This window comes from Pseudoliparis swirei, chromosome 21 (genome assembly GCF_029220125.1).
Source record: "Pseudoliparis swirei isolate HS2019 ecotype Mariana Trench chromosome 21, NWPU_hadal_v1, whole genome shotgun sequence".
NCBI classification, from domain to species: Eukaryota; Metazoa; Chordata; class Actinopteri; order Perciformes; family Liparidae; genus Pseudoliparis; species Pseudoliparis swirei.
In genome coordinates, this window is record NC_079408.1 from 5,768,556 (window position 1) to 5,795,220 (window position 26,665).

At 42.7% G+C, this 26,665-nt stretch overlaps 3 protein-coding genes across 5 annotated transcripts in view; 1 reads left to right on the forward strand and 2 right to left on the reverse strand.

Moving 5' to 3' along the window:
* Positions 1-11,525: 11,525 nt before the first annotated feature.
* Positions 11,526-16,909, forward strand: si:dkey-19b23.8 (uncharacterized). The gene is made up of 3 exons (XM_056442789.1): positions 11,526-11,844; positions 13,405-14,148; positions 15,148-16,909. The coding sequence occupies exons 1-3, from the start codon at positions 11,829-11,831 to the stop codon at positions 15,234-15,236; spliced, it is 849 nt and encodes a 282-aa protein (XP_056298764.1). The 5' UTR covers positions 11,526-11,828; the 3' UTR covers positions 15,237-16,909.
* Positions 16,910-17,179: 270 nt separating this feature from the next.
* Positions 17,180-19,655, reverse strand: si:dkey-19b23.7 (uncharacterized). Its single transcript, XM_056443277.1, has 7 exons — positions 19,572-19,655; positions 19,419-19,490; positions 19,080-19,285; positions 18,683-18,746; positions 18,434-18,599; positions 17,641-17,838; positions 17,180-17,509 (listed from the first exon to the last, which is right to left on the reverse strand). Exons 1-7 carry the CDS (start codon positions 19,653-19,655, stop codon positions 17,379-17,381), a joined length of 921 nt encoding a protein of 306 aa, XP_056299252.1. The 3' UTR covers positions 17,180-17,378.
* A 1,466-nt stretch (positions 19,656-21,121) lies between these two features.
* The window catches only part of man2b2 (mannosidase, alpha, class 2B, member 2), a 35,219-nt gene continuing 29,675 nt past the window's right edge, over positions 21,122-26,665 (reverse strand). For 2 of the 3 annotated variants that reach the window (XM_056442285.1, XM_056442283.1), the window contains exons 3-19: positions 26,471-26,576; positions 26,210-26,382; positions 25,879-25,994; positions 25,541-25,718; positions 25,250-25,448; positions 24,977-25,167; positions 24,149-24,320; positions 23,894-24,030; positions 23,410-23,684; positions 22,995-23,186; positions 22,675-22,918; positions 22,485-22,595; positions 22,188-22,380; positions 21,952-22,098; positions 21,717-21,829; positions 21,492-21,609; positions 21,122-21,401 (exon numbers count right to left, since the gene is read on the reverse strand). In XM_056442285.1, coding sequence (XP_056298260.1) covers positions 21,265-21,401; positions 21,492-21,609; positions 21,717-21,829; positions 21,952-22,098; positions 22,188-22,380; positions 22,485-22,595; positions 22,675-22,918; positions 22,995-23,186; positions 23,410-23,684; positions 23,894-24,030; positions 24,149-24,320; positions 24,977-25,167; positions 25,250-25,448; positions 25,541-25,718; positions 25,879-25,994; positions 26,210-26,382; positions 26,471-26,576 — 2,802 coding nt within the window. In that variant the 3' untranslated portion in view covers positions 21,122-21,264. The remainder of the gene's footprint in view (positions 21,402-21,491; positions 21,610-21,716; positions 21,830-21,951; positions 22,099-22,187; positions 22,381-22,484; positions 22,596-22,674; positions 22,919-22,994; positions 23,187-23,409; positions 23,685-23,893; positions 24,031-24,148; positions 24,321-24,976; positions 25,168-25,249; positions 25,449-25,540; positions 25,719-25,878; positions 25,995-26,209; positions 26,383-26,470; positions 26,577-26,665) is intronic. The other variant, XM_056442284.1, reaches the window with a different exon arrangement.

The following is a 26,665-nucleotide window of genomic DNA, read 5'->3' on the forward strand; positions in this document are numbered from 1 at the left end:
GCCTCGAAATGTACAGGATTACAGCAGCAAAGGGGGTAAAGTGCAAGATACATCATAAAAAACAAACAACAATAAAAACAGGTAGTATAATAAACTGCAAAAAACTGCAAAAAAACATATATATATATATATGATCATCATGAGGAAATCAAAAGAGGGTTATTATATATATATATATATATAATAACCCTCTTTTGATTTCAAAAAGAGGGTTATTATATATACATACAAATATATATATTTATATATAATAACCCTCTTTTGATTTCCTCATGTTGATCTTTACATTTTTGCTAAATAATAATAATTGTGTATGGTGTAATACACATTGAAGCCTCTAGATGGCCCCACGCGAGGATTTAGAGACTGTTGGTCTTGTTATGTCAGTTCAGATTACTGTATGCATGTTTGTGGGATCAGTAGCAGACACAGTGCACCTGCTCCATTGCAAAAGCTTAAATATATTGAGATCAGAAGCCTCAATAAATAACTTTCAATTGATTTTCAGTGCATACAAAATATATATTGTAGAGGATATCTCTGGAGAAAATCCTAACTCAGTCTAAATTAACATTTCTAAACTTAAACTGTAGATTAATTTGAAACCCAATGACGCTGATATACTCTAGATGTCTGTGTGGTGTATTATTATATCCTGTTTCATCCGATACACTCATGTGTGAAGTTTATACATATGTCATTTTATAAAGTTTTATTCCAGAAACCAATTCAAACTGAATTTCTCAAAAGGTGTCCCCAACCGGAGAAGTTATATTTCGTGCGATGACGCACAGCGTGGACATGTCATCACACTGTGAACCTCGGCACCAGAAATCAGATGATCTCGAGAATGAATGTTTCTCCCAGACATCACGGGGAGTTCCCACCAAGCAGACTGCTTAGTTTGAGGAACTGAGAACGCCTTCTTGGGGAGAAACAACGATCGCATGAATGAACTAGAATAGGCACTCGGTAGAGCGAATACCTTCACATATCACAAGATTGGGCATTGAATTATGAACATGTTGGCATTAGTTGCATGCCAATTGGATACAAATTGACCGCCGTATGGTAAAAATAAGATGTTGACCTTTTCATGACCTTGACCTTGACCGTTGACCCGATCGATCCCAAAATCTAATCAAATGGTCCCCGGATAATAACCAATCATCCCACCAAATTTCATGCGATTCGGTCTTACACTTTTTGACTTATGCGAATAACACGCACGCATACAAATACACGGCGATCAAAACATAACCTTCCGCATTTTCAATGCGAAGGTAATCAGTCTCAATGAACTACGCATATATATCTGAATAAAACAGATATGAAAAGGGTTGGAATGACGTGTCTATCCTCTTGGAAGCCTGTGAAATGAGTTTCTCTGACTCAAGCATCCAGTTTGACACAAATAAATTAAAAGTTCTCATGAAAAAAAGAAGCAGTCCCATCAAGATACCTCATTCATGACCTCATTCTCTGAGATCAGCTGCTCCATGATGAGTGAACTCGTGTGTCGCCCACACATTTTCTTTTGGTATTATTTGCCTATTGAGAGCACATGACGAAGAGGAAATGGGGTTCCTAGCTGGTGTCGATTAATATTGATGTTGCGGTCACGTGGATCTTGTACCTGGAGGCCGTGGAGACGCCCAGAAAGAACTTCAAACAATGTTGTGAGACCCTTATTGTGAGTCTGAGGCAGCGAGATGTGGTCAAGCCAAACCTTTGTGTTGACACTAAAACAAACACTCAAAGAACTGATACATGCTCTAAAATGCAAGAAACGGAGGTAGGGTCCCAACAATGTCGATGTTTCTTAACCCTCCTGTTACCTTTCGGGTCAATTTGACCCCATTCAATGTTTAACGTCGGTGTTGTTCTTTGGGGAATTTTTGGACCCCTTTTCACTGTGTCAAACATATAAGAAATATCAACTTTTTATATATTAAAAGGCTATTTAGGTAGTCAATAATCATTTTCTGAGGTTTTAATTGCTGGGGTCAAATTGACCCCGAGGGTAAAATATGTTAGTAAATGTGAAGGTAACAGGAGGGTTAAATTAACCCTGTTATGTCACTGTTTTTTAAAACTTTTAGTGTCTTTTAACTCATCTTGTTCTGTGTTTTTTGTTTGTAACTACGTGTTTCATATGTTGCTGCCTGTCTTGTTCAGGTCACGCTAAAAAAAAGAGATTTTTAATCTCAGTGGGATTCACCTGGTCGCAACAGTCAGACATTTTATTTTCGTCCACATCTTTATCTTAGGATACGGCTAAAATAAAATAAGAATAGTCAAAGTTATGAACTCGGACGAAGTTATTTATTACCTTCGCATAGAAAATGCGGAAGGTAATGTTTTGATCGCCGTGTATTTATTTATTTATTTGTATGCGTGTTCTTCGCAGAACACAAAAAGTATTAAACCGAATCGCATGAAATTTGGTGGGATGATTGGTTATTATCCGGGGACCATTTGATAAGATTTTGGGATCGATCAGGTCAAAGGTCAAGGTCATGAAAAGGTCAAAATCTTCTTTTTACTATAGCACGGTCAATTTTTATCCAATTGGCATGCAACTAATGCCAAATTGTCATAATTCAATGCCCAATCTTGTGATATGCGAAGGTATGCGCTCTACCGAGTGCCCGTTCTAGTTTATTTTAATGTAGTTTCATAGTTTTGTCTCTCCACACACAGCCACCACCCTTTGGCTAAGCAGCCGAGTGATGCATCTCAGTGGAGCCACAGCTGGCTGAGCCATTTGTGAAGTCTGCTTTAAACTAATAATTAATGAAGGATTCAGCCGTCAAATATCTCAGAGTTGATGTTTAACGTGCAGAAATAGAAATAACGATCTTATAGCTCTGACCTTTCTCCGGTTCCACGTGTGTTCATTCTAAACAAATCACAGTATAAATGGGGGGCGGCTGCGGTGAGCTGGAGGCTAAAAATACATTTATGAGCGATTTTACACAGTACAAGACATTCTGCAGAGCGGAGGGTGTGGAGGAAACGAACAGGGAAAGGGGGGATTTGGCTTCAAATGCCAGCTTTCTCCTGAAAAACCAGGGCTGTCTGTGTGGCTATTAATAGCTCCAGCAGGACGGCGTGGCTCTTTAAGACTGACTAATGCTCCCTTCATTCGGACGCATGCAGAAAAAGCCAACGCTTTGCCACCGTTCTCATCAGCCAGGCCTCTCCGGGAGCTGCTGATGACGTGCTGAGACAACCCATGACAGCTTTTACAGACGCACAGGAGGACTCACAGGCCGCTGGAAGCAGACACATAGTAGACGGCGTTAGTCAGTGGCTTGTGAGTACGAGAGAGAGAGAGAGAGAGAGAGAGGGCCTCTCGCTGGTATTCACATCTGACAAATGCTTCTAAAACTAAGAGAAAATGATGGTCTGTATAAAAGTAAAGCGCCCGCTCAGCGTTTGTGTGGGTTCTGTGATCTTTGGGGTGTGTGTGGGGGGGGGGGGGGGGGGTATTAGGACACAATCCATAAGGCTGAGTGAGTGTGTCTGATGGAGAAAGACTGGAAACCCCTGATCATCCCAGATGACATCACTGATGACGCGCCGTACGCATCTCAGATATCTACATGTTTTTGTCAGGTCTCTTTATAACAATAGTTTAATGTTTGAACTATACGCTCACTCACTTTCTTGAGGGTGAGATGAAGAGTGACTTAAATGAGCTTAGCTTAGCATAAAGACTGCATGCAAACTTTGCAACAGAAACAAAAGCTTCTGAAGCTCACACATTACCACAATATAGCTTGTTTGTTAAAATCCGCACAAAAATGAAAGTCTTTTATGGGACTTATGATTTTTTAAGTCAAGACTCAGAGCTCTACACTCAAAAAAAGAACTTTTTGGTGTTGTAAATTATACTTAATTAATACAATGTAGAATATATACCAGTCTTTCTCCATCAGACACATAGATCTCTATGCATTCTGGAGCAGTTACAATGCAGTTGTCATTAAAGTTTAGAGATTGAATTTATATTATAGGAAGGTAAGGTAGTTTTCTCCAACGTGAATATTATTTATTTGCTATACAGAGTCATTTCAGGAACACATTTAATGCAGCAACTTCAAGAGAAAATATTGTTGTTAAAGACAGTTTTATTTCTATGACTTTTCCGCGTAGGTAAACCCAGTAAACCCAAAGTCGTTTCACGTCTATTCAGTCATAATGAATAGACCCCTTATTGCATAACACTGACATTATTCACACATCTGACTACATTTTTTTAAATATGTCATTCTGTGTGCCAACGTTAGAGGGTACATTTATAAAAAACTTCACGGCCAAGTTCTGTTAAAACATCCAAAATACTGAGGAAATCTAGTAAAAAACACGCCTGTATTCTGGAGACATTGGGAGAAAAAGCTGCTTATGTGATAGCGTGAAGTGTTTTTTGCTTTAACTACTAAGTATCTCATTCAAATACGTTATTTTTATCTGGATACTTTTTGGTTCCCTGCTGAGAACACTGTTCCAGTACACTGCCATGTACAGATTCTGTGCTGGATGAATTGGTCTCCTTCAGGGTTAGACAGGAAGCCTCCTCCTCTTCCTGTTTAGTCTAGATTCTGATTGGTCCCTGGGCTCGAGAGTATTTCCACAACAAAGTAGTCAACACCACATTTATCAATTTCTAAAAAGAGCTAAAAGTGCCACAAAAAAAGCGACTGAAATACTGTCAAAACAAAAGACAAATTGCTGCTGACATCTCCCACCCTCAACTTCCATAAATACCTATTTTGGACATGAGTTTTCTCTCAAAATAGTTTCCTTCCATAATATATATTATGGAAGGATATATATATACTGTATATATACATATATATATATATAATAAGAGCTTCCAAGTAGCTCAAGGCTTATATTCTACCTCATAAAAGGCTTATAGGACCGGGGTGTCAACCTGATTCCAGTCCATAGACTGATCTAAAGTAAAAAAATATATATATAATATCATTAATAGAACCTCCAAATGTTTATTATTTAAACAATTGAAGACGCTTTCAGTTTTCCTATCTTGTCCAAGTATTTTTGACCATCATAATAATAACAATAACAATGCATTACATTTTTATAGCGTTTTTCGAAGTACTCAGAGACGCTTGAGTCTGATAAAGGCGTGGAGTATCATATTCCTTGAGTCATGAAAGGTGCTGTGAACACACCAAGGACATTGACCTCTGTGAGGAAATAGGAACCGAAATTAGAACCGGTCAATTTTTCTTCGAAAAACTGACGCTCTTCTCTTTTTCGACAAATACATTTTCTACCAGCGGCTCCTGCATTTACAGTGTTGTGTCACGTAGCCTGTACACAAGCATGTGGGATGTATAATAGTATATATACAATAATTCTACCATATCATACTCTTATTGTAGCAGGACATCGTATAAAAAAATGGAAATCAATGACTTCTCTGAAATGTAGTCATCAAGTCGGCCTGATTTGACCCTGTTGCGGGCCAGTTCTGTCCCTCGGGCCGCGTATTTGACACCTCTTTTCCACTTCGTTCCATAATGGTCATTTAATAAATCTTTTAAAATAAATAGTTTCCTTTGGCAAATGGCTTTATTAATCACATTATTACATTATCAGAGTTAGTATGGAACTTGAAAGTAAGGCTTTTAAGTAATCCCCCCCGGACAAACGCTTCCTTCTGTCTGGCCTGCTCCTGTTACTCCAGTTAACCCCCAACCTGAAGCTCAGCCTGCTATAGGAAAAGAAAGGAAAGGAAATTAGCTCATCCGTTGACTGACGCAACCCTCATGTGAAGATAACCAGCGGAGAAAAAAGCAGACGCGTTGTCATTCCCTCTGCTCCACACGGGCCCATTAACATGCCTTAAAAGGGCCTCTGCCGCCGCTCGCCAGGCAGGCAGGAGCTGCTTTTTGTTTTTCTGTTTTTATTTTCTATGCTTCAACCTGCCGCTCATAACCTCCCTCAGACGGTCACGTGATTCCCGCGAAGGCAGGTCCCTCTGGCCACTCATCACGGGACTTTGGCCCGGGGGGGGGGGACATGCAGTAATAAATTAAACAATAACACCTCAGGTTTTCACGGTTACACATTTTCGGGTAAATAGACCACGAGCTTTCCTGTAAGGAAGAGACAGACGTGTTTTTTGAGCCTGGCGCTGATCCACGGCAGCGTCCAGTTAAACGGTCTCGGAAGAGGCACACTTCACTTTCTGTAAACTACTGGCAAAGATCCCATCGGAATGAAAAACACCTCATATTTCTAACACCTATAGCTTCCCTTTCTGATCCCAGGTCTGTGCATTTAAAGCATTCACCGTCCTGTTTTAGCCTCGAGGGCAGGTGAAGACTGAGGTCGACAGAGTTTACAGACAACACCGAGAAACGTCGAAAGCTTTGAGTGTTTTTGAAGCTAGTAATTTTCCGACAAGCCTTAGTTCTTCTCCGCACAAGTTAAGCTGTCTTGCTTAGTTTCTAGCAGGTAAAGCACACAGATTAGCGCTTCCTGAAATAGACCTTTTTGTACATTGATCAAACCGGTTTCTTTGTTGTTGCTGGTATCAGCCGCTGACGGGAGGCTCCTGAGCCAAAAAGACTCCGATATGTATAGAAACAACACGTTAAAGCCTTGCTAGCAGCTCCGAGAGGCCTTAATATTATAAAGTTGATGTTCAACTTCTTAGTTTAGCATACTAGCATGCTAACGTTAGCCAATTAGCATTAATGCAACATTCACATCATGTGGGATGGATGTGTAGGAGGACTGACCAACAGACAGGCAGCTTAAGATAGACCAAAAACTAAGCAAATCAGGAGCAATAGAAATAACTACCTGTAAGATGTATTTATTGCGAGTACAGTATGGTCTCTGTGGCTTGACCTCGACAACAGCCTCTTGTTCTCGCGGACTGTAAACATTACACAAACTAGAACGGGCACTCGGTAGAGTGCATACCTTCGCACATCACAAGATTGGGCATTGAATTATGAACATTTTGGCATTAGTTGCATGCCAATTGGATAGAAATTGACCGTGCTATGGTAAAAAGAAGATGTTGACCTTTTCATGACCTTGACCTTGACCTTTGATCCGATCGATCCCAAAATCTAATCAAATGGTCCCCGGATAATAACCAAGCATCCCACCAAATTTCATGCGATTTGGTTTAATACTTTTTGAGTTATGCGAGTAACACGCATACAAATAAATACACGGCGATCAAAACATAACCTTCCGCATTTTCAATGCAAAGGTAACAAAGAGCTGCACGTCAGATCCACGGATCCCTTCATTTCCCCCAAAACCAGCAGCTTGAGGAATGCACGCAGCGTCTCTAAACTCCAAACACATAGCAGCACATAAGCAACATCCTGAGGAAATCGCCTCTCCTTGAAAGCACAACTGCAACCAAACATCAAAGCTCGGACTGCAGGGGGAAAAGTTGGACGTGTGTGAGATTGTGTAGGTCACGTAGTGGCAATGAAGCTTCGATGAAGACGTTGAACCTCTCAGACTTTGTAACTAAGAATTCCCTCTTAATTTCAATGTTATCAAAAGTAGGAGCCACCCAGTTCTTCTCCTTCTTTAGTCATTTCCTTAGATTTGATTCCTTTGAATAAAGTAAATAACAGGAAAACCTGACGATTGAGACAGCCGATACAATGAACCCCCGCCGACGACTTTTCATCTGAGTAGCCGAGTCACTTCCTCAATGAAACCAGAGGCCTGTTGTACTTGTTCAGGAGGTGTAGCCGGGTTGTGGGTAAAGACTTAGATTTACATGACTGACGACGGTCCCCCTTCACTGGAGGGAAAGCTGTTGTCACTTGAGTGGGTCAAACACATGAAAACATACGAGCTACGTGGGATTAATTAATCCCACTCACTCTCTTACTGTTGCACAAGAACATTAACATATTCTCCTGCATTATTAGATTCCTTATACCACCAGTTATAGCATATTTATTCGGCTTTTCAAGCGAAACTTTAAAAATCTGAACACATATCAGTTCACTGTTGACAGACACCTTTTCAAAACTTGAATTACATTTTTTAACACACCAAAAACATAAAAATCCTCCTTCTACTGATAAGATAAAGTTAAGCAACTTTGATAATGAGGATACTAGTGATAATATTATACTTATGGTGTTGCTATTGTCAGGTTAATATTTTTTTTAAATATGTTGCATGGTTGACTTTGAAAATGTACCTTAATCTGGCAACTTCTGACTTTGATTTTATTTATCTTTTGAGTTTGCGAGAGTATTTAATTCTGTACACAAATAATATTTAAATTTAATTCTGGGGGGATTTGAACACGACTATAAGACTACAACAGCCTTGCTGGCAGCTCTGTGAGGCTTTACTAATTAGCACACTAACACTTAACCCTCCTGTTACCTTACCATTTACTAACATATTTTACCCTCGGGGTCAATTTGACCCCAGCAATTAAAACCTCCAGAAAATTATTAGAATTAATATTGTTTCCCAATTTTAAGTGTGAGGTACTTTATGTTTGTTTGTTGACTACCTAAATAGCCCTTTAAATATATAAAAAAGTTGATATTTCTTATTTGTTTGACACAGTGAAAAACAGCCTGGGGTCAAATTGACCCCAAAGAACACCGACGTTAAACATTGAATGGGGTCAAATTGACCCTCAAGGTAACAGGAGGGTTAAGTAGCTAAACGCTAACGTCAACATGCTCACATACTCACGAGGACTGGCTTTAGTGTGCTAGCATGCTAACAGTTGCTACTTCGCACCAAACACAAATTCCAGCTCACACAAGGCTTTTGTTTTCACGCTCCCAACGTAGCTAAAACGTGATTGCGAGCTCTGATAATAATCCGAATGTGTGTGGCGTTCGTGGCATTTAAAGCACTGGTTGTAACGGTGCAGGGACAGATTGTGATGTACTTTTTGCTTCAATAGTCCTCTGAGATATAACTGGAACACTGGAGACACATTGATATTTGATTTACAGCAGTTTGGAAAAAGGGAACTGCTCATAAAACATTTCTACCATAGATGGATGGGAGCTTACGGTATCAATTGACTTCCTAAATTTCACATGCTTGCCCTTCTTCCAGCAATAGCATTGTTCCATCCCAACGACAGCAGAGGTCACGACCCCGTGGATATGATGGTGACTGCTGTAAGGGAAGCTGCAACGCCCCTCATCTGCACTTTGAATTGAAATATGATCTCATCACCAAATGCTTAATTCTCTCTCTCTCTCTTTGCCTGAAATCCCCACATTTTCCTTCAGCTTAACTGTGTTGACTTTGACAATACAAGGATCTATCTGCCTAGTCACGGGGTGTTGCTTTCTTAAAGTCCATTTTCCTTCGCCCTCTTGCTGTAGAGATTGTCTTTGTTTCAGTTACAGCCTCCCGAGAGGGTTGGAAACTTGGTTTCAGTCACAAGTGGCAGTCAAGACATCCGTTAATGGTTGCCAGTTAGTTTCTGAATAGCTGGGCGTGTCTGTTAGAGCATCCACACCCACTGATAATGATGTGGATAATTGTTGAATTGGCTCTTTATGACTGTAAAAAAAGACTTAGGTGGTTGATATACAAATTATTCTGTTACATGACACAAGTCAATAGCAGCCAAACGCTGGTATAATATCCGTTATGGTGTTTCATCACGGTCATGGCATCAAGCTGTCGAGACATTACCCTGAAAAACTAAAAGTTTCAACCTTATGGTAGAGGAAAAGTCATCGAATTACCAAGATCATTAGGATACATCGCTTGGGAACCATAAATATCTGTAGAAGATTTAATGTACATCCATTAAATGTTATGGCAACCCATCTGATAGAGTCATTGTGAAGATATTTGTTTGTATTTTTATTTATTTTTTATTTTTTATTCAGTCAATCAAATCAAATACAATACAATATTATCCTATAAAATATACAAAAGAGAAAGACTGAAAAGGTATAGGTAGAAGCAAAAAAATGCTTATACATTCCTATATTTCACTCTGTATATCATGATCAACCTCATTAGGAGCTTGTAGAAAGTCAGGGTATCATCATCAAGGTAGTAGGATTCATCAATCCATATTAGTTCATACAGCATCTTTACCAGAATACAATTTTGTCTCAACCACCAAATAGGGCTGAAAAACCCGAGCTCCAATGGTTAATGCGTTTGATAAACAGTGAACGCTTTAAGGGGGATTGACCCAGTAAAGTCACGAGTCGCAGCTGCACTCCCGCCTATGCTACGGTTCGGATGCTGACTGTGTGTGTTGCCCGTTGTGAGATGCGTAGGGAGGGAGGGTGCCTGTCTGAGATGGTCCATTATGTCACCGGTGCCCCGAGAATAGCTGCAGTGTGTCCTTACAGGCACTGAGGCGAGTGTGACGTCCAGCCCTTAACTGATGTTGGGCCAAACCCAGCCGAAACAGGGGCCCTACTGTTTCCCTACATCAGGCACACCCACCAACCCACACACACACACATGCAGATGCACAGACGCATGCACACATGGAACCGTTTAAGGTTTTCCCTCTGCCACTGTTCAAAATGCCCCTCGAATAAACAGTTGAGGCAGATCTGAGCCGGTGAGGCCAGTGATCCCCATTAGAGACGGGCTGTGACGCAATGTGGAGGCAATGGAGGGTGGAGAGGGGTTCAGAAGTTTCCTCCGCCTTGTTTCGCTCATGTAGGTGAAGTAAGTCATGTAAATTAAAACATTTTAAACATCTTCATTAATCATGTTAATGCCAACATATGTGATGTTTTATTAAAATGTATTCAGACAAAGTTGTTTCAGACCATAAATGACAACAAATATTAGCGTCTGTCAGTTTTTGGGGGAAATATTGAGAGGATGAAACAAGATGTCATCTTGGGGAAATTATGATGGGCATTTTTCACTATTTTCAGATGTTTAAATAGACTAAATAATTAAAAGACAGATTGATTGTTCATTGCAGCTCCCAATTAAAATGGTAGTGATGTAATTGCCCTACTCAGTCACTATGCTATATGAGCATTTCATTTAAACATGGCATTATAATGTATCAGAAGTCATAAATAGGCTTACATTATTCAAACCCACATAACTTTATTTTTAGTTTCCACGGAAAAAAAATAATACAAAATATGTCAGGCTGAATTCTTTGGGGAAATAAGTGTGAAATTTAAAGAAACCATTATGAAGTCGTGGGTTTGAATATTTCACTTAGTGTACATCCTATCGCTTCCAAGGAAAGCAGAAACAGTATCAACAGAATATATATATATATATACACACATATAATACTGTCACTCAATGAGAGATGTGTTGACTTAAACTCACTTCAGGTGACATAACTGTGAGGAGGTATAATGTGCACACGAGGCATACATCTTCATAAAAACACCAGTGCCAGTAAAAGATAACATGTTTGGTAATAATTGTCTCTTCTATTGTACCGCCCCCCCCCTCCTCCACCCCCCTTCCCCCTCCTCGCTGCACTGACTCAAATGCTCGTCCACGTGTGCGACGAGCTCGCGCCCCCGCTGTTTTAAAGCGGTTGTTCAACGAGCGCTCTGATTCACTCACAAGCGTCCGCGACCACCGGGGAGCGAGGAGAGCGTGACGAACGGGCTCCGTCTACGAACAACGCCTCCACCTCCTCCACCACCACCACCTTCACCTTCTCCACCACCGGGTTAATATTCAGTTTAATTGAAAACGGCGTTTCGTGTGCACGTGCGGGATCGCCGACTTCTTACCTGTCCGGCGTGTTTAAGGACATCACGGAACTCTGCGGTTCACCTGAGACGCACGAGGACGTCGTTTGCATGAAACTGTTGCCAGGTAAGATACATGTCTACGTACGAATGATGATGATGATGATGACGACACTTTTGTCTTATTGTTAAAATGCGCGGAAAGTGTGTCACTTCTTTTTGACAGTGCGGCATGTTGGACTCCGAGGCTCAGCGAACCACACACACTACAGTCATCTCTCTCATGGTCTCACACCGCATATTCATTGAGCACTTGAAGTCATCACTTAATCCGACTCAGATGGAAGGAGAAAATAATGTTTAAAAAAACAAAAAAAACATCTTGCTTCATCCATTAATTTTTAGTTGAAATGAACCAAAAACGTGTAATTTAAATGTAAACTTGTATGGTGAATCCTGAGTTAGCCTGTGTGTGTTGGCTGTAGTTGTGTGTCTTTGTGTGTGTGTGTGTGTATATATGCAACACATTTAGACTGAGAGCAGCAGTATCTTATGATGTATGGCTGCTACAGAACAAGTGTTTAAAGAGTTAGGACAGTTATTTATTAATATTCCATAAAGTTACTTTGATCCACACGATGAGCCCAGTTAAGAAGAAAGACTAATGATAAATAATAAATATCCCACCACTTAAAGTCTGATTGTTTTGTTAGAGCCATGTGTCTGATGACGGGGGAACTCAGTGTTGTACAGTAGCCTCGGTTAAATGCAAATATGTAGCTGACTGTGTGTGTGTGTGTGTTTCTTAGTGAAAGTTGTGTACATCTTTGTAACACACACGTGAGACTGTGCATGCCCTGGATCGGCCGAGGCTCGAGGTCACCTTGCATCTCTTTTCTCTTTTTTTCTTTTTGGTGCTGTGACACACTCTCAAAAGCATGCCATTGTTTGTAGGAGAAATATTTTTCGTTGGGGGGATGCAAAGCTGTTTCCTGCGTGGGGGGGGGTTGACTAACAATGGCGGCCCCCTTAGAACAGTCGGCGGTTCTCTCCGCACCTCACTTCTAAAGGAGCTGGGATGATGAAAGAATGTCCAAGAAAAGAGAAAGGGGAGCAAATGAACTTTTGACGACACAATGGAGAACATGCAGTTCTGTGGGTGTGAAGGACGGGAGACAATGGGAGGCCAGATGTGGACGTTGCAGAAGACTCGCGTTTGCAAGGTCACGAAGACCTTCACAGGGGCGCTTGTGATGAGGTTAAGTTTAAAGAGTGCTCTTTACCTGTGATTATCAGTGTGAGTAGCCTATCATTTAATATTGGCTCCTTTGTAGTTCATCAGTGCGTCTTTTAAGGGTCACAGCTGGGAGGACGGAGCCTCACCTGAGTGTAAATATTTAATGGCCGGTGTCTGTGGTGAATGTTTCTCCCTCCCGTGTCACCTTCGTAACTGATCCTGTTTTTCCATGCTGCAGTACGAGTTGTGCTGACTGCATGTTTTTGTGTGCTTTTTTTCTCTCTTCTCACATTTGGAAACATGAGTTTGTACAACACACAAAAGAGTTGCTGTATACTTCCTAAAATCCTGTGTCGAAAAACGATCCGTTTCAAGGATTTCCCGCCTTAAGCACCCATCCCGCTCAATTATTCATCTCTAACGTCACCATCTTCATCTCCCTCATTTCAGATAAAAGCAGTGGATGCACCTCCGCTCCTTTTATCGAAGAGAGGTGGGAGAGCGGGAGAGAGCCTGAAGAGGACCAGCTGACCTCCGGCGGAAACCCCTCGGCAAAGATCCCCCCCAAACCCAGCGCGAAGACCACCATGTCCCTGAGCACGTTCCACCTCATGCAGACTCTCAAGAACTCCCCCGCCGCGCTGCGTCGCCGCTTTCGCCGCGACCGCACCGAGTCTTTATCCCACGGCGACCCCCTCTTCAAGGTCCACTACTTGGGCACGGAGAAGATCTTCTCCCTGGACCGAGAGCAGGCCCAGGACGCCATCGGCCACCTGCTGGACGGCGTCTCCAACGGGAAGAAGCTGAGCAAGGACCACGCCCTGGTGGTGCGGCCCAGATACGTGGAGGTCAAGGAGCTGAGCACGGGCCGGCAGCTCACCAAGACGTACCTGCAGGACATCGCGTACTGTGCGGCGGACGCCGCCCGGCCCAACGTCTTCCTCTACATCTGCAAGCACCAGGGGCAGCAGCTGCAGTGTCGGGTGTTCTGGTGCAGCCGGGCCGAGCGGGCGCGAGACATGACGGCGTGCCTGGCGCACTCGTTCCAGCGGGCGCTGAGCGACTGGCAGCAGGACGGCTCGGCCACGCTGCCGCCGCCGCCGGGGGAGGGGAAGGGGAAGCGCGCGGAGGAGTCGGGCAGCTCCCCCGCCACCGTCGCCAAGAGCTCCACGCTGCCCTCCAGTCTGGGGAAAGGTGAGACCTGCCAACACCGGCTATCTGCTTCATTAAAATGCATTTAAATATATGTGTAGTGTAAGATTTTCACTGCAGTATTTTATATTTTACTTTGTATACTTTGCACAGTCATTGTATTATATGTGTTTGTGTGTGTGTATATATACACTACCGTTCAAAAGTTTGGGATCACTTAGAAATGACTTTATTTTTCAAAGAAAAGCACTTTTTTTCAATAAAGATAACATTAAATTAATCAGAAATACACTATACATTGTTAATGTGGTAAATGACTATTCTAGGTGGAAACGTCTGGTTTCTAATGAAATATCTCCATAGGTGTATAGAGGCCCATTTCCATCAACTATCACTCCAGTGTTCTAATGGTACATTGTGTTTGCTAATCGCCTTAGAAGACTAATGTCTGATTAGAAAACCCGTGCAATTATGTTAGCACAGCTGAAAACAGTTATGCTGGTGATATAAGCTATACAACTGGCCTTCCTTTGAGCTTGAAGTTTGTAGAACAAAATTAATACTTCAAATATGAATCATTATTTCTAACCTTGTCAATGTCTTGACTATATTTTATATTCATTTGATAAATAAAAGTGTGATTTTTCATGGAAGACACAAAATTGTCTGGGTGATCCCAAACTTTTGAACGGTAGTGTATATATATATATACTTCATTTTATATTTTACTTGTATACATCTATATCTTTCATCCCTGTTTTTTATATTTTATTATATTTATTCTTGTGCGTTTAGTTTATTGGTGCTGCTACTGTGACGACAAATTTCCCCTTGGGGATTAATAAAGTATATATCTATCTATCTATCTATCAGTCGTGAATAGTCACGATTAGATCCCGGTAAACGGATGCTCTCACGAGGACACGGGGTTGACACACCGGTGTGGCCGGTTGGATTTTCTTCATGAGCGTTTAAACTTTTAATTTCCATCTGCAAAGCTGGACCCCCTGACTCATCCCCCTTTCTTTCTTCTCCTTCCAGTTCGCTGGAAGAAGAGGGGCAGCTCTGTGTCTCACAGCCCCCTCAGCGTCATCACGAGAAGAGGATCTGACACGGACAGCTGGAGCTGAACCCCCTCCACTCCCCCCCCCCTCCCTCCCTCCCCTAGCTTGAACCCCTCGGGAACACGGGGCCACATTAACCTGACGACAACCTCGAGGATGGCAGCGCCGGAGGCAGGGAGGTGATCACGCGACCGAAGGACGGACAATGGGGATGAAACCGGGAAGTGGGGAAGTCCATATATGGATGCGAGAGGACTGGATGTTGCTTTAATCGGTGACCATGTGGACCTGAAGGTTTGCAGCAAAGTTTGTCGGTGGACTTCCGTGGAACAAAATGCTGTTGACGGCTAACTTTGGTCACACGTGAGGACTTGTGACCGGCTCCAAGCCTTCAGACGACCCGGACGGTTCATCTCTGTGGCTCTTTTTGGCTTGTTTGCCTGAACGACTCTGCTTATTGATATTTTAGCCACGGAAGAGTTTTTTTTCCAGTTGGAGAGAGACGATTAAAACAAGGACAGCAGCTATAGGCCAAATGAGCCACAGATGGCGACGGAAAACTGGAAAAAGAGGACAAAAGCTTTTCTTTTTTTAAGGCTGATTTTTATTTTACTGACATCTGTGACGGGTCATGATGATTTTATTTTATTATTATTATTATTTAATTTTTTTAACCCTTTGGCACTCGTATGTTTGTCTTTTTAATTATTTTAATCGGGTGGATAAACCACCCTTTTTAAATTACGTTACGAGAGCTTTGGCCAAGATTACATCGATGTCGAGATACAGACGGAAATGGCAGACACGTCATTTAAAATGTTCAGTGAACGTCTGCGATGCACATTATGCAGTTTGTCATTGTCGAGCACTTTCTGCAAAATTTGAGGTCTTAACACATCGGTTGAATTCATCGTGGAGAAATCAAGTTTTATCATTTTTTTATTTTTTTTGAAGTCAGTAGAAGTAGCACCTGTATTATAAAAAAAAAGACTCTAGCAGAACCTGCGGGGTCAACAAAACCCTCCCTGAATGCACCACAACAGCATCCTGCAAAAAATACATTTAAAAAAAACAAACCGATCCTAACTGTCCACTGCGATGAATTAATTTCATTGATGTGGGGAACAGCCCCCTCATCATGACGTGCAGGGTTTGATTGCATCCGGACTGAGAACTCTGTGTTCCCCCATGTGGCGCGGCTGTGGAATGCATGACCATGCACCTGCATTCCACTAGGGGGGGGGGGATTTCAGAAAGGTCCAACTGTGACTGCATATTGAGCAGCCTTGTCAGTGGATGCTGCAATGTGCTTTTAACGACAAGGCGTGGCCTCGTTCACGTTATGAAAGCCATAAAAGGGGCCCGAAGTGTGTGTGTGCCCTATTGCATCAGATGCTCTCATGATGGAGCTCTCTGTCTTATGGTTTACAACTTTAAGATCAGTGTTACACCCTGAGGTGACCATTCACTATGTGTGAAGTACCAAAACTAAGCTAGGTTTTTTTTTTTTATAAACGAAAAAGGTGTTTTTGATGTGCCACGAGGATTTTATCCGTTAATTTTAACATTTTGTACTCGCGATGCGTCTTTACAGTTACAAACGGCACAGCCCCGATCTCAGAAAAGGGGTCCAAGTTGCCTGCTTTAAGGTGTATTTCATTAGTGTACTGTTTTTTATGTCCTTGTACATATTTAATTAAATATGTATTTTATGAAATATTAAAACTTTTTATACAACATTTTTGTCTCTACGTGTTTTCATCCCTGTTTTTTCAAGAAGACAAATATATGACCACCTTTTAACTTCTGCAGCTTTGACCCTGATAAAAATGGCCGTTTCGCTCAACTGAAAATGTTATATTTGGCCTGAAGCCTGTGTGTGGGGGGGGGGGATATTGACGGGTTTTGGGGGTGTCAGGTCAAGACATTCAGACAGGAGGTCCTGGGATGTTTAATCTGTCATGTGACTCATTTCCCAGGGTTATTTCTCCCAGCGTTTTCATATTTTTAACAACTCTCATACATGTGACTACCTTCCAACTATAGTACAAATACACACGCATATCTGAACTGTGTAGCCTTGAAAGAAGCACATTAGTCCACACACAATAAATCACCTAAATGTCAAACATTTGAACCCATTTGCAATGTCTTTTTGCCAAGAAGTCAGTAAAAGTGCACATATCTCATCTGCATGTGGATCACACATTAAATATTCTCTTCTCCGGAAGAGTCCTGCTCTGCGGGACTGCCGGCCGCCCAGGAGCTCTCCCTGTGTCGCTGGAACTCCAGCAGGGACTGGACGTGGAGACGCCTCAGAGGCCTCACCTCCTCCACCACTGAAAGGAGAAATCTATTGTCAAAAAAAGACAGAAAATCACCTGTGCTTCCGATTCCTGTGTAGCTAAACAGCACCCCCTGCTGGCTTCAACGAGAACTACAGTCGCCTGTACTTTCCAGGACGGCCTACCTTTGTCGTAGTGCAACTCGTCCTGGTTGCCGTACACCACGTACATCTCCAGGAAGTTCAGGAGAGCGCCCGTGACGAGGAAGCGGTCGGGGAGGGGAAGGCTTTGGATGTAGCGCACGTCCAGGGCGAAGGGGTTGGAGGGAGAGGGGACGGTGCACAGACACACCAGCTCGCTGATGACGTCCCACACGCGAATACCTCAACATCACAAAGACAGGAACACGTATTGTGACAGATGGGCTCATGTGTTTGGGTATTAGAGATATGTCCCTTCGGGGTTGCCGTAGAGGAAAAGTTAAGGGACTTGGGGGGGGGGGGACAAATAAAGAGGGAACCCTACTCCGTTTATTAACCTGTTATAAGTGCACATCACACTATATATATATATATATTTCTGCAATATATATAAATAAATAATAATAATAATTTAAAAATAATAATAATATATATATATACATATATTTTTTTAATCGTTTATATATATATATATATATATATATATATTTTATTTCTTCCAAATATTTGTAAAAGTCTTGCATGTGTGGTCATCTTTCTAAGAAAAGCGTCTGGGACTTTTTTCTTTTCTTTCTTTCTTTCCAGAAACCTAATCCACACCAAACGGTAGTCCATAAGAAGTTCAACATCTGCGTCTGATTTTTGCTCGTGGAAAAAGTTGTAATTATCGAATCTGTGCAGTGAAACAATAGCTCTCTCTCTCTCTCTCTCTCTCTCTCTCTCTCTCTCTCTCTCTCTCTCTCTCTCTTGTTATGAATTCCTCAGGTTGTTTCCATACCTCGCGTCTGCCAGTCTGCGATGGACTTGAGTTTCATGGGCGTGTCCTTGACCATGGAGTCGGTGCCCCCGATGTTCACCAGGCGCTCGTGATTGGAGCGAATCCACGCGTAGGGCCGGCCGTACCTGACGTAGCCGGCCAATAAAAACAGAGTGCAGTTGACCTCCTGTGGGCGGACAGAGTGGAGGCCGTGAGACTGGGAGAGCGAGAGAGAGAGAGAGGTTAGAAGTTGGTACAAAGTAAACTCACCGGCACTGCTATCTCTCTTTCACTGGGAGAGGCTGGGAGGAGATGCTCCGCGCCGCGGGGCTCCCTGAGGACAGAGAGAGAGAGAGAGAGAGAGAGAGAGAGAGAGAGAGAGAGAGAGAGATAGATATATTGGGCGTCCAATGGGATGGGGTAATATCTAAGCTGTCACTCATACCTCTGCACCTGGGAGATGTAAAACAACATTATAATAATAATATCTAAGCAGCATTATAGTGGCTTGCTCATCAATTTAACTTCTTAATCAGTGTATAAACAACAACAACAACAACACAAATGGATGTCCGCCACGATGCCACCCCTATAAGCACGTTGCCTAATTCCAAAGTGTTGAACACATCCCAACAACAACGAAACACACACTACTTCACACTCTCACCTGACCGCCTGTGGCTGCGCCCTGGTGTGTGTGTGAGACGGCGGCGGCGGGTCTCGGGGCCCCGGAGGCTCCCCGGGGAGGGGAGAGCTGCCCCGGCTGCCCAGGCTCGGGGAGGAGCTGCTGGGGGAGACGTCGCTGCTGTTACAGCTGCTGGTGGAGGAGTAAGAGGAGGCTCTGGAGACCGCGAAACCCGGGGAGCGCCAACCCTGCAGGACAGGACATGGGAGGGCTCATGCATGCATACTGATGATGATGATGATGATGATGGTGAAATTATGATGAATACGAAATGCATATGTGTGCGTGTTTTTTGGATTATCTTTTCCTCCAGAAACTCACCAGATCTTCATTAACAACCGTCAGCAGCAACTCCTCCTTCCCTCTCAGCCACGGCTGGAAGTATTTAAAGCCCTGCAACACAAACAAGCTCATATACAAGCATCAGTTTGACCGAAGTCCACCGCGGTCATTCATGTCTGACCCTTCACTGACCTGCAGGGACCCGAGTAAAGCCAGGTCACTTAGAAAGTGCTGCAGCCTCCTCCTCTGCTCCCTCTCTCGTTTCTGTTTGCACATACAGTCAACCGAGGATGTAAAGGTCAAGATGCACATATAGATGCACATTAGCCCTGGAGCTTAATGCTCCCATCGGCACTGTATCATAGCAACAACGCCTCCTCAGCATCCAGCATAAAGACTCGCGACGGGCTCGTTAAACGACAGCACAACAGCGACAATGCAGACATTGAGTCCAACACAATGCAACTATCTTATATATATATTATAATCTTTATCATAAATAACAATTATAAAACCCAGAGCTGGTAAAATAGCACATTATGAAGGGAACCGGACTCACGCTGCCACTGCTCATCTTTTGCAGGCGTCGTCTCCTCCACAGGCCATGACGTGTTGTATTGTCACATTAACACATCAACAGATACCTCTTTATATATCTATACCGCCTTTGTTTGATGCACAGACAGGCAGGCAGACGGGTGTTGCCTTTTCGACTGTCGCAGCGTGAAGTTGTTTTGGGGAGGAGGATGTGAGGCCTCTAGTGGCCATGTTGGGGAAGTACAGGTTACAGCTGGAACCTGGCAGCGAAGACGATACAGTTCACTTTGTTGAGGCAATTTGCATGATTATCACTTATCAGATAACTGCGAGACACAAACAACAACAACAACATCTTTTAAAAAAAAGGCTAAACAATTTTGTATTTTGGCTATTCACACCACTGTAAATAAAAGTATCCAAAATACACAGTTCGGTGTTTATTCTACCCTTTTCTCCTGCAGTTTTTTGATTTATATAACATGCTTAAGGATGTTGACAGATGCAGTCGCAAAGAGATATCCAAAATCCCTTTTGTAAAAACATTTTACTCTAATATATGAAGAACATTTTTTGGGTCTCCCAATGTCCAAATTTCCGTTCCTGAAATGTATGCAAATCAGCAAACACATTGTAAAGGACAATGCCTCCTTTGCATAACCAAACATCACATTTCATTAAACTTGTTATACAAAATTAATTGTCTTAGTGTAAGTAATAAACTGGGAAGTATCATGGTGACATTAGTCAAACATGTTGACCCTATTCACCTGCTGTGTGAAAATATGGCCATAAAACATGAAATATATTGTCTGGCTTACTGTTTCTGGACTAAACATGAGCCTTTATTTTTGGCCCGAGTCATCAGTGGTCCATCTAGCTTGGCCTAAAGAAGTTTACTGGAACTATATACACTTAGGTCCTTGTATTTCGATCAAGTTTGATATTTTGTGGCACTTAACGCCATGTAAAACCATATCTATTTTATATACATTTAGAGGTGCTATTAGTCATATTTGTAACTATTATAATTTATAATTATATAAATGATATATTCATAAGAAAATATGCCCATGAATATTATATAAAGTTCATTCTGTGTATTATCTATTCTGTTCTACATTTCTCATCTATAATTTAATGCAGCTTCAATATCAGACACACGACCATGTTGTTGGTCAGCCAGAGAAGTCAGACATTTAAAAAAACATGGCAAAAATAATCACTTTATTCAATCAACGTGCACACCTAATCAACGCATCAGTGCATTTCAACAAATTAGCAAAAATATGTATTAATTAACAGTGTAGAAAAATATCAAATGTTTAAAAACATCGACATTTTCTCTTTAATGATCGTCTGTCTTCACAGAAGACTGAGAAGCCCAAAAGTTCCTGGAGACAAAGTGAACGAAGAAGGTCCTGATCTCTTTGGGTGAGATGGTCACAGTGAACGCCTCTTCTCCGCCACTGGAGCAGCTGTTGTCTGGATGAAGAAAAACACACGAGAACAAGGCGTGTAAAGGGATGAGGAAACTCGTAATTCATACAATGTACACATTAAAGTCTTCTTCACTTGTTTTGAAGTCCTCTGCAGTCTTCCAGTTCCACCTCTGCAGACGGGTGATATCCCAGGTTCCCGTGAGAGAACGCTCCTCCAGCTCTTTTACTTCCCCAATGCCCTGCAGAGCATCCTGTCCACACAGAAAATAAAATAATGTCATCTTTAAATGGTAAAAATCCAAGTTTTTTTCTCTTGCAATACTATAACATTCATATGTGGAACGTGTTTTTGTTGCACCTTCAAGTTGATGGTGACTGGCTTTGAAAGCTCAGGGTCTTCTCCCTCCTCAAAGAGATGCATGATTCTCAACAGGACCCGATCGAAGTCTGTCTCAGAGTGCAGATCTTGACCTAGAAAAATAAACCAAATGCACTATCAAGAATTTAATCCCCAGGGCAAATATATGTTTATCAATCTGCTGGAGATGAATCAGAGGATTTCAAAACCTCCCGATATAACCCGGAGTATTTACCTGAGTTTATGTGGCTGAGGTGAACATCATGATCAGAGCTGTAGTTCCATCCAGGGATGCTGAGGCTGAGCAGGTGGAGGTTGGGCGGCAGCACCACCGAACGCACAGGAGATCTTTCCCTGGGTTCCTTCTCCCGCCCGGATCTCTCTAAGTGTGCATGACGAAAAAAAAAACAAACAAAATCAAAACGTTTTTTTTTTAATGTCATGCAGAACCTAAAATGATAAAGCACTCACGAGGTCGGTTGATGGGCATGATGAGCGGCCTGTGCTGCAGCTCTATTGCCTCCCTCTGGAAGAGCTTAGAGGTCACACCGATGGAGCCCAGCATCATCCACAGGGTGGGCCTCACCACCGAGCTGTCGTTGAGCGTCAGGTTGTAGCCGAGGTTCCAGGGTAAGTTGTTCCAAAGTCGGCGATGGAGCATGACCTGAAAGAGAAGGGGGGGGGGGGGGTAACAGACGTTAACGTATGTTTCTTTGTGAGTCGACACCAACCGGGACATATCCGTTTGGTATGCATGCTTTTCGGTACCTCTAGTTGTCCGTTGGCTTGGCTGGAAACCCCGTGAGCCCTGTCGCTGACGAGCACCAGCCTGCTGAGCTCATCCTCTATGTAGGCAGCCCGAACCATGGGGAAGTAGTTCTGCAAGATGCACATTATATAGAGATTATTCTATTACAAAGCCAGTATTTAGTTTCCTTCCAGAAGTCCAAGTACTTACTCTTGCTATTGTGTTATTGTTGAACTTCCTGTATCTCCTCTTCATCATCTGAAAGCCATTGTCATCTGTGTACAGGGTCCTGTTGCTCCTCAAGGAGGAGCTGGTTCTGAGGATGACCTCGGTGTTGAGACGAAGGGGGCCCAGCGAATAGGTCTGCTCCAGCCTATGACACCGCAGCCTGCTCCCAAAGCATTCTGGGACTCGGGTGGTGATGGAGTAGGTGTAGTCTTTATCACTCTCCCCTCTAGAGAATGCAATACATCAAATCATAAGCTCAGGGTTTTATTTAGCTGCACAACAAGCGGTTCCCTCGGACCCACCTGTAGAAGCGCTGCCGGATCTCAGTCACGATCTTCCCGGGGATGACCTCCATCTCCACAGCCTCGTACGCCCGCACCGCCGACCCGTTGGCACTGAAGATGTAGTTATCGGAGATGGGCCCTGCTTTCGTATCTCCATTTGCGTGGTACTCCCAGAAATCCTGCGTCACCAACACTCTCCTTTGCTCTTGACTGCCGAGGACGACGGAGAGGTCAAAGTTTAGAGAGTTACATTGACATGTGGGGGAAAAGCATTTTTTAAGTGGGCTGTACAAATGTATGCAAACATTGATTTTTGCTTATAAATGAGTCATTATCAATCTAATTCATGTAAATGATGAACTACTCCCTGTTTATAGTCAACAATGACTTCAGTATATCGGCATGCAGTGCAGCATAATCTGTAGACTCTTACAGGTAGGTGATGCTGTGCAGTAGGTTTGTATCCTGGTCAAACATCAGCCTGTAACATTCATTTATAACAGGCAAGAGTCTCCTCCCCGTTTCCATCGAGGCCCAGATGTGGCGTCTTTCAAACGAAACTCTTTTGGCTTCATAAATCCAGCCACACTTCCTCCCAGAGCAATTCTTCTCGGAGGACTTAATCAGGTATTTCCTGTGCTGAAGGCCTCCAAGTTCCACCACCATGAAAAGATCGTAGGACACGTTGGACTGTGCCGACATCTGGATCTGCAACGGACAGATGTGGAAGTTATTACTGTATGTACCTTCATCTCGTCTTTCTCTCGTGTCTGTTTAGTGCCACTGCTAAGCCACGAGTTAAACTTCATCCGTATCCTGTAACTGCTCCATGTAAAACACAGTTCACCAACAGCTGCATCGTTCAGACAAGATTCAAACAATTGTTATGTTCAGTCTTCTTCTTTTTTTAAAAACACCTGTGCAGGCACTGGTTGTCCGTCATCATCAAAGACGGCTGCAATGGGGAAGGATACGGTGACGTTGACGATGGTGGTGGTGTTCCATGCCAACGGATTGTAAATGATGATGTGCTGCTCCAGAGGCTGATACACACCTGGCATGAGGAGATTAGGGACTTTGTTTATTTAAATGATGGCCCCAAACGTGTTGACTCCTCTTCATGCGAGTGTTCGCATTCTGCTCAAAGCACAGGTCATAAGGTGCGTTTAAACCTTTTCTCTGGTCGCGGTTGCCGAGGATGCTGGGTAATCCGAGGTTGTGGGGCAGCAGGATGAGTGCGGCCAGCAGCTCCTCCACTCCCATCGAGGCCTGCACGAGATGCTGCAGGTACATGTCGGACACCTTGGGAGACTCAGTGCCAGTGATGCCATCATGATGCTGGACCTACAAACACACACACATAGATAGATAGATACTTTATTAATCCCCAAGGGGAAATTTGTCGTCACAGTAGCAGCACCAATAAACTAAACACACAAGAATAAAATATAAAATATAAAAAACAGGGATGAAAGATATAGATTTATACAAGTAAAATATAAAATGAAGTATATATGTATATAAAATGAAACATATATGTATATATATACACACACAAACAAATATAATACAATGACTGTGCAAAGTATACAAAGTAAAATATAAAATATATATGTATATATATACAACATATATGCATACATAATACAAGACTAATGACTGCAGTGTAAAATTAAATTAAATATTAAAATATTAAATATAGACAGTGTGCAAAATGCAAAGTGTGTGTATGTGTGTAGTGTAAATAAATTAAATGTGTGAAGTGCAGATCAACAAAGTGTAAATATGAAGTTATTATTACAGTTATTGCACTATGATCTGGCAAGAGGTGATCTGTTATAGAGCCTAATAGCCGTCGGCAGGAATGTTCTCCTGTATCTGTCCTTGTGGCGTACACACACACCACAACACTTTTGTCATTTGCATCATGTATTTGACAACGAACAGGCACGATTTGCCTTATTTTCTATTAAAGGAGTCAAATATTTTTGACCAATCACCTCTGAGACAGCCCAGCGGAGCGCCCTCAGTTTACCCAGGGCCCAGTCTTTGGTTACGGGGCCGTCAGGGAAGCGGACTCGGTACAGGGTGAAAAGAGTCTCTGCTGCGTGCAGCTGGGAGCTGGCTTGGCGTGCCACTCCCTTCAGAACATTTCTGGAGGCGTAAAAGCCCGTCCACGCCTGGTGCGGTTCTAGTAAATAAATACGATTTTATTTTGTCCTTTCATGTGAAGCGGGCGGCGCTTTATATTCTATTTCAGGGTTTATTCTTACCAGTGGAATATGGTAGAAAATCTTCATTCCCACGAGGCTCCCAGGCAAGATTTGATTGGTGGATGGCTTGGAAGTATTCACTAAGAGTGGCATACTGGACTGTCACCCCAAACTCTTTGCTGTTCTGGTTGATGTACTTCATTAGAGGATCCATGTTGTTGAACTGGACAGATGAGTTGTAGAATTGTTTGTCACAGCCCTGAAACATGAGGATAGTGCGGGATATTTTAGTTACATGATCATTTACTAGTTGGAAGAGTCCAATATTCTTTAAAAAGGGCCTATAGTCACCCATGGCCAGAGCACATGGTTCGTCCTGAACCAAGCAGCCCTCTGCTTGATGTTCTCCACCATAGTCTTGGCATAGGCCTGTATCGTTTCCTTGGTGACGGGCAGGCTCATGTTGGGGTACACTCCGTTTTTAGGGGGATCGGGGAACAAGGCAACTCCATTCCAATAGAAACCAGAGCTGAGACATAAGAATAGGTTTCCTTTTGATGAAAACAAATCGGGATTGTCTATTCAAGCATACACATTTTCAAAATATGTATAAAAAACTGAACTGAGTAAGTCAAGAGTTGAAGACACTTCCGTCTGTGTGACCAATAAAGAGTCAAAACATGGACTACCTGTTGGAGAATGGCAGGTGAGATGGGGAGCAATAGCTAAACTGGTCCATAGTGTGAGTGAAGATCTGCTGCTTCTCTTTTAAAGAAGGAGAACCTCTCCAAACAAACTGAAGTTTCTGTACAAAATAAAACGACAAAAAAAACGGACTATTCAATACCACTTGAAGGTTAGTTTCACAATGCCAATTTACTTTTCTGGCGATGACGTTTAAGAACAACTTCAGAAGAAAAGTGTTCTTTTGGTTGTAAATGTGCACTCTGGTGGAGCATGATCAATTTGTGAATTTGTAAAAGTATTCCCTTCCCTGACGGCAGTAGTATCGACTCACACCTTGTTTTTCTGCATGGTGTCTTTCAGGTCATAGTCAATACGGGAGATGAGGTGGGCGTTGAACCCAGCCAGGGCAAAGAGGACCGGCGTGGTCGCGGAGGCTCCAAATGGATCCACGTGCCAGGAAAACTGAGGACGCACCCCGAACGTCTCGTAGAGGAAACCGTGTCCCTCTGAGACGACGCAGAAAAAACAAAAGGCAACTCCATATCTTCTTTTCTCAAACGGACATTTAAAGGCGCAGGAAACGTGGTGCACTACCGGTCATTTGTAGTATCTCGTCGTCTAGATCGGTTACAGCCTCGTCGTGCATCACTTGGCCCCCGATGATGAACTCAAGTCGACCCTCTTTAACGAGCTGTCGTACCTGTAAAGCCGAGCAAGACATACCATGTTAAGTACAGTATATGTAAAGGGTCGCTCCAAAAAATATGCTCATGGGACGAAGGACATCAA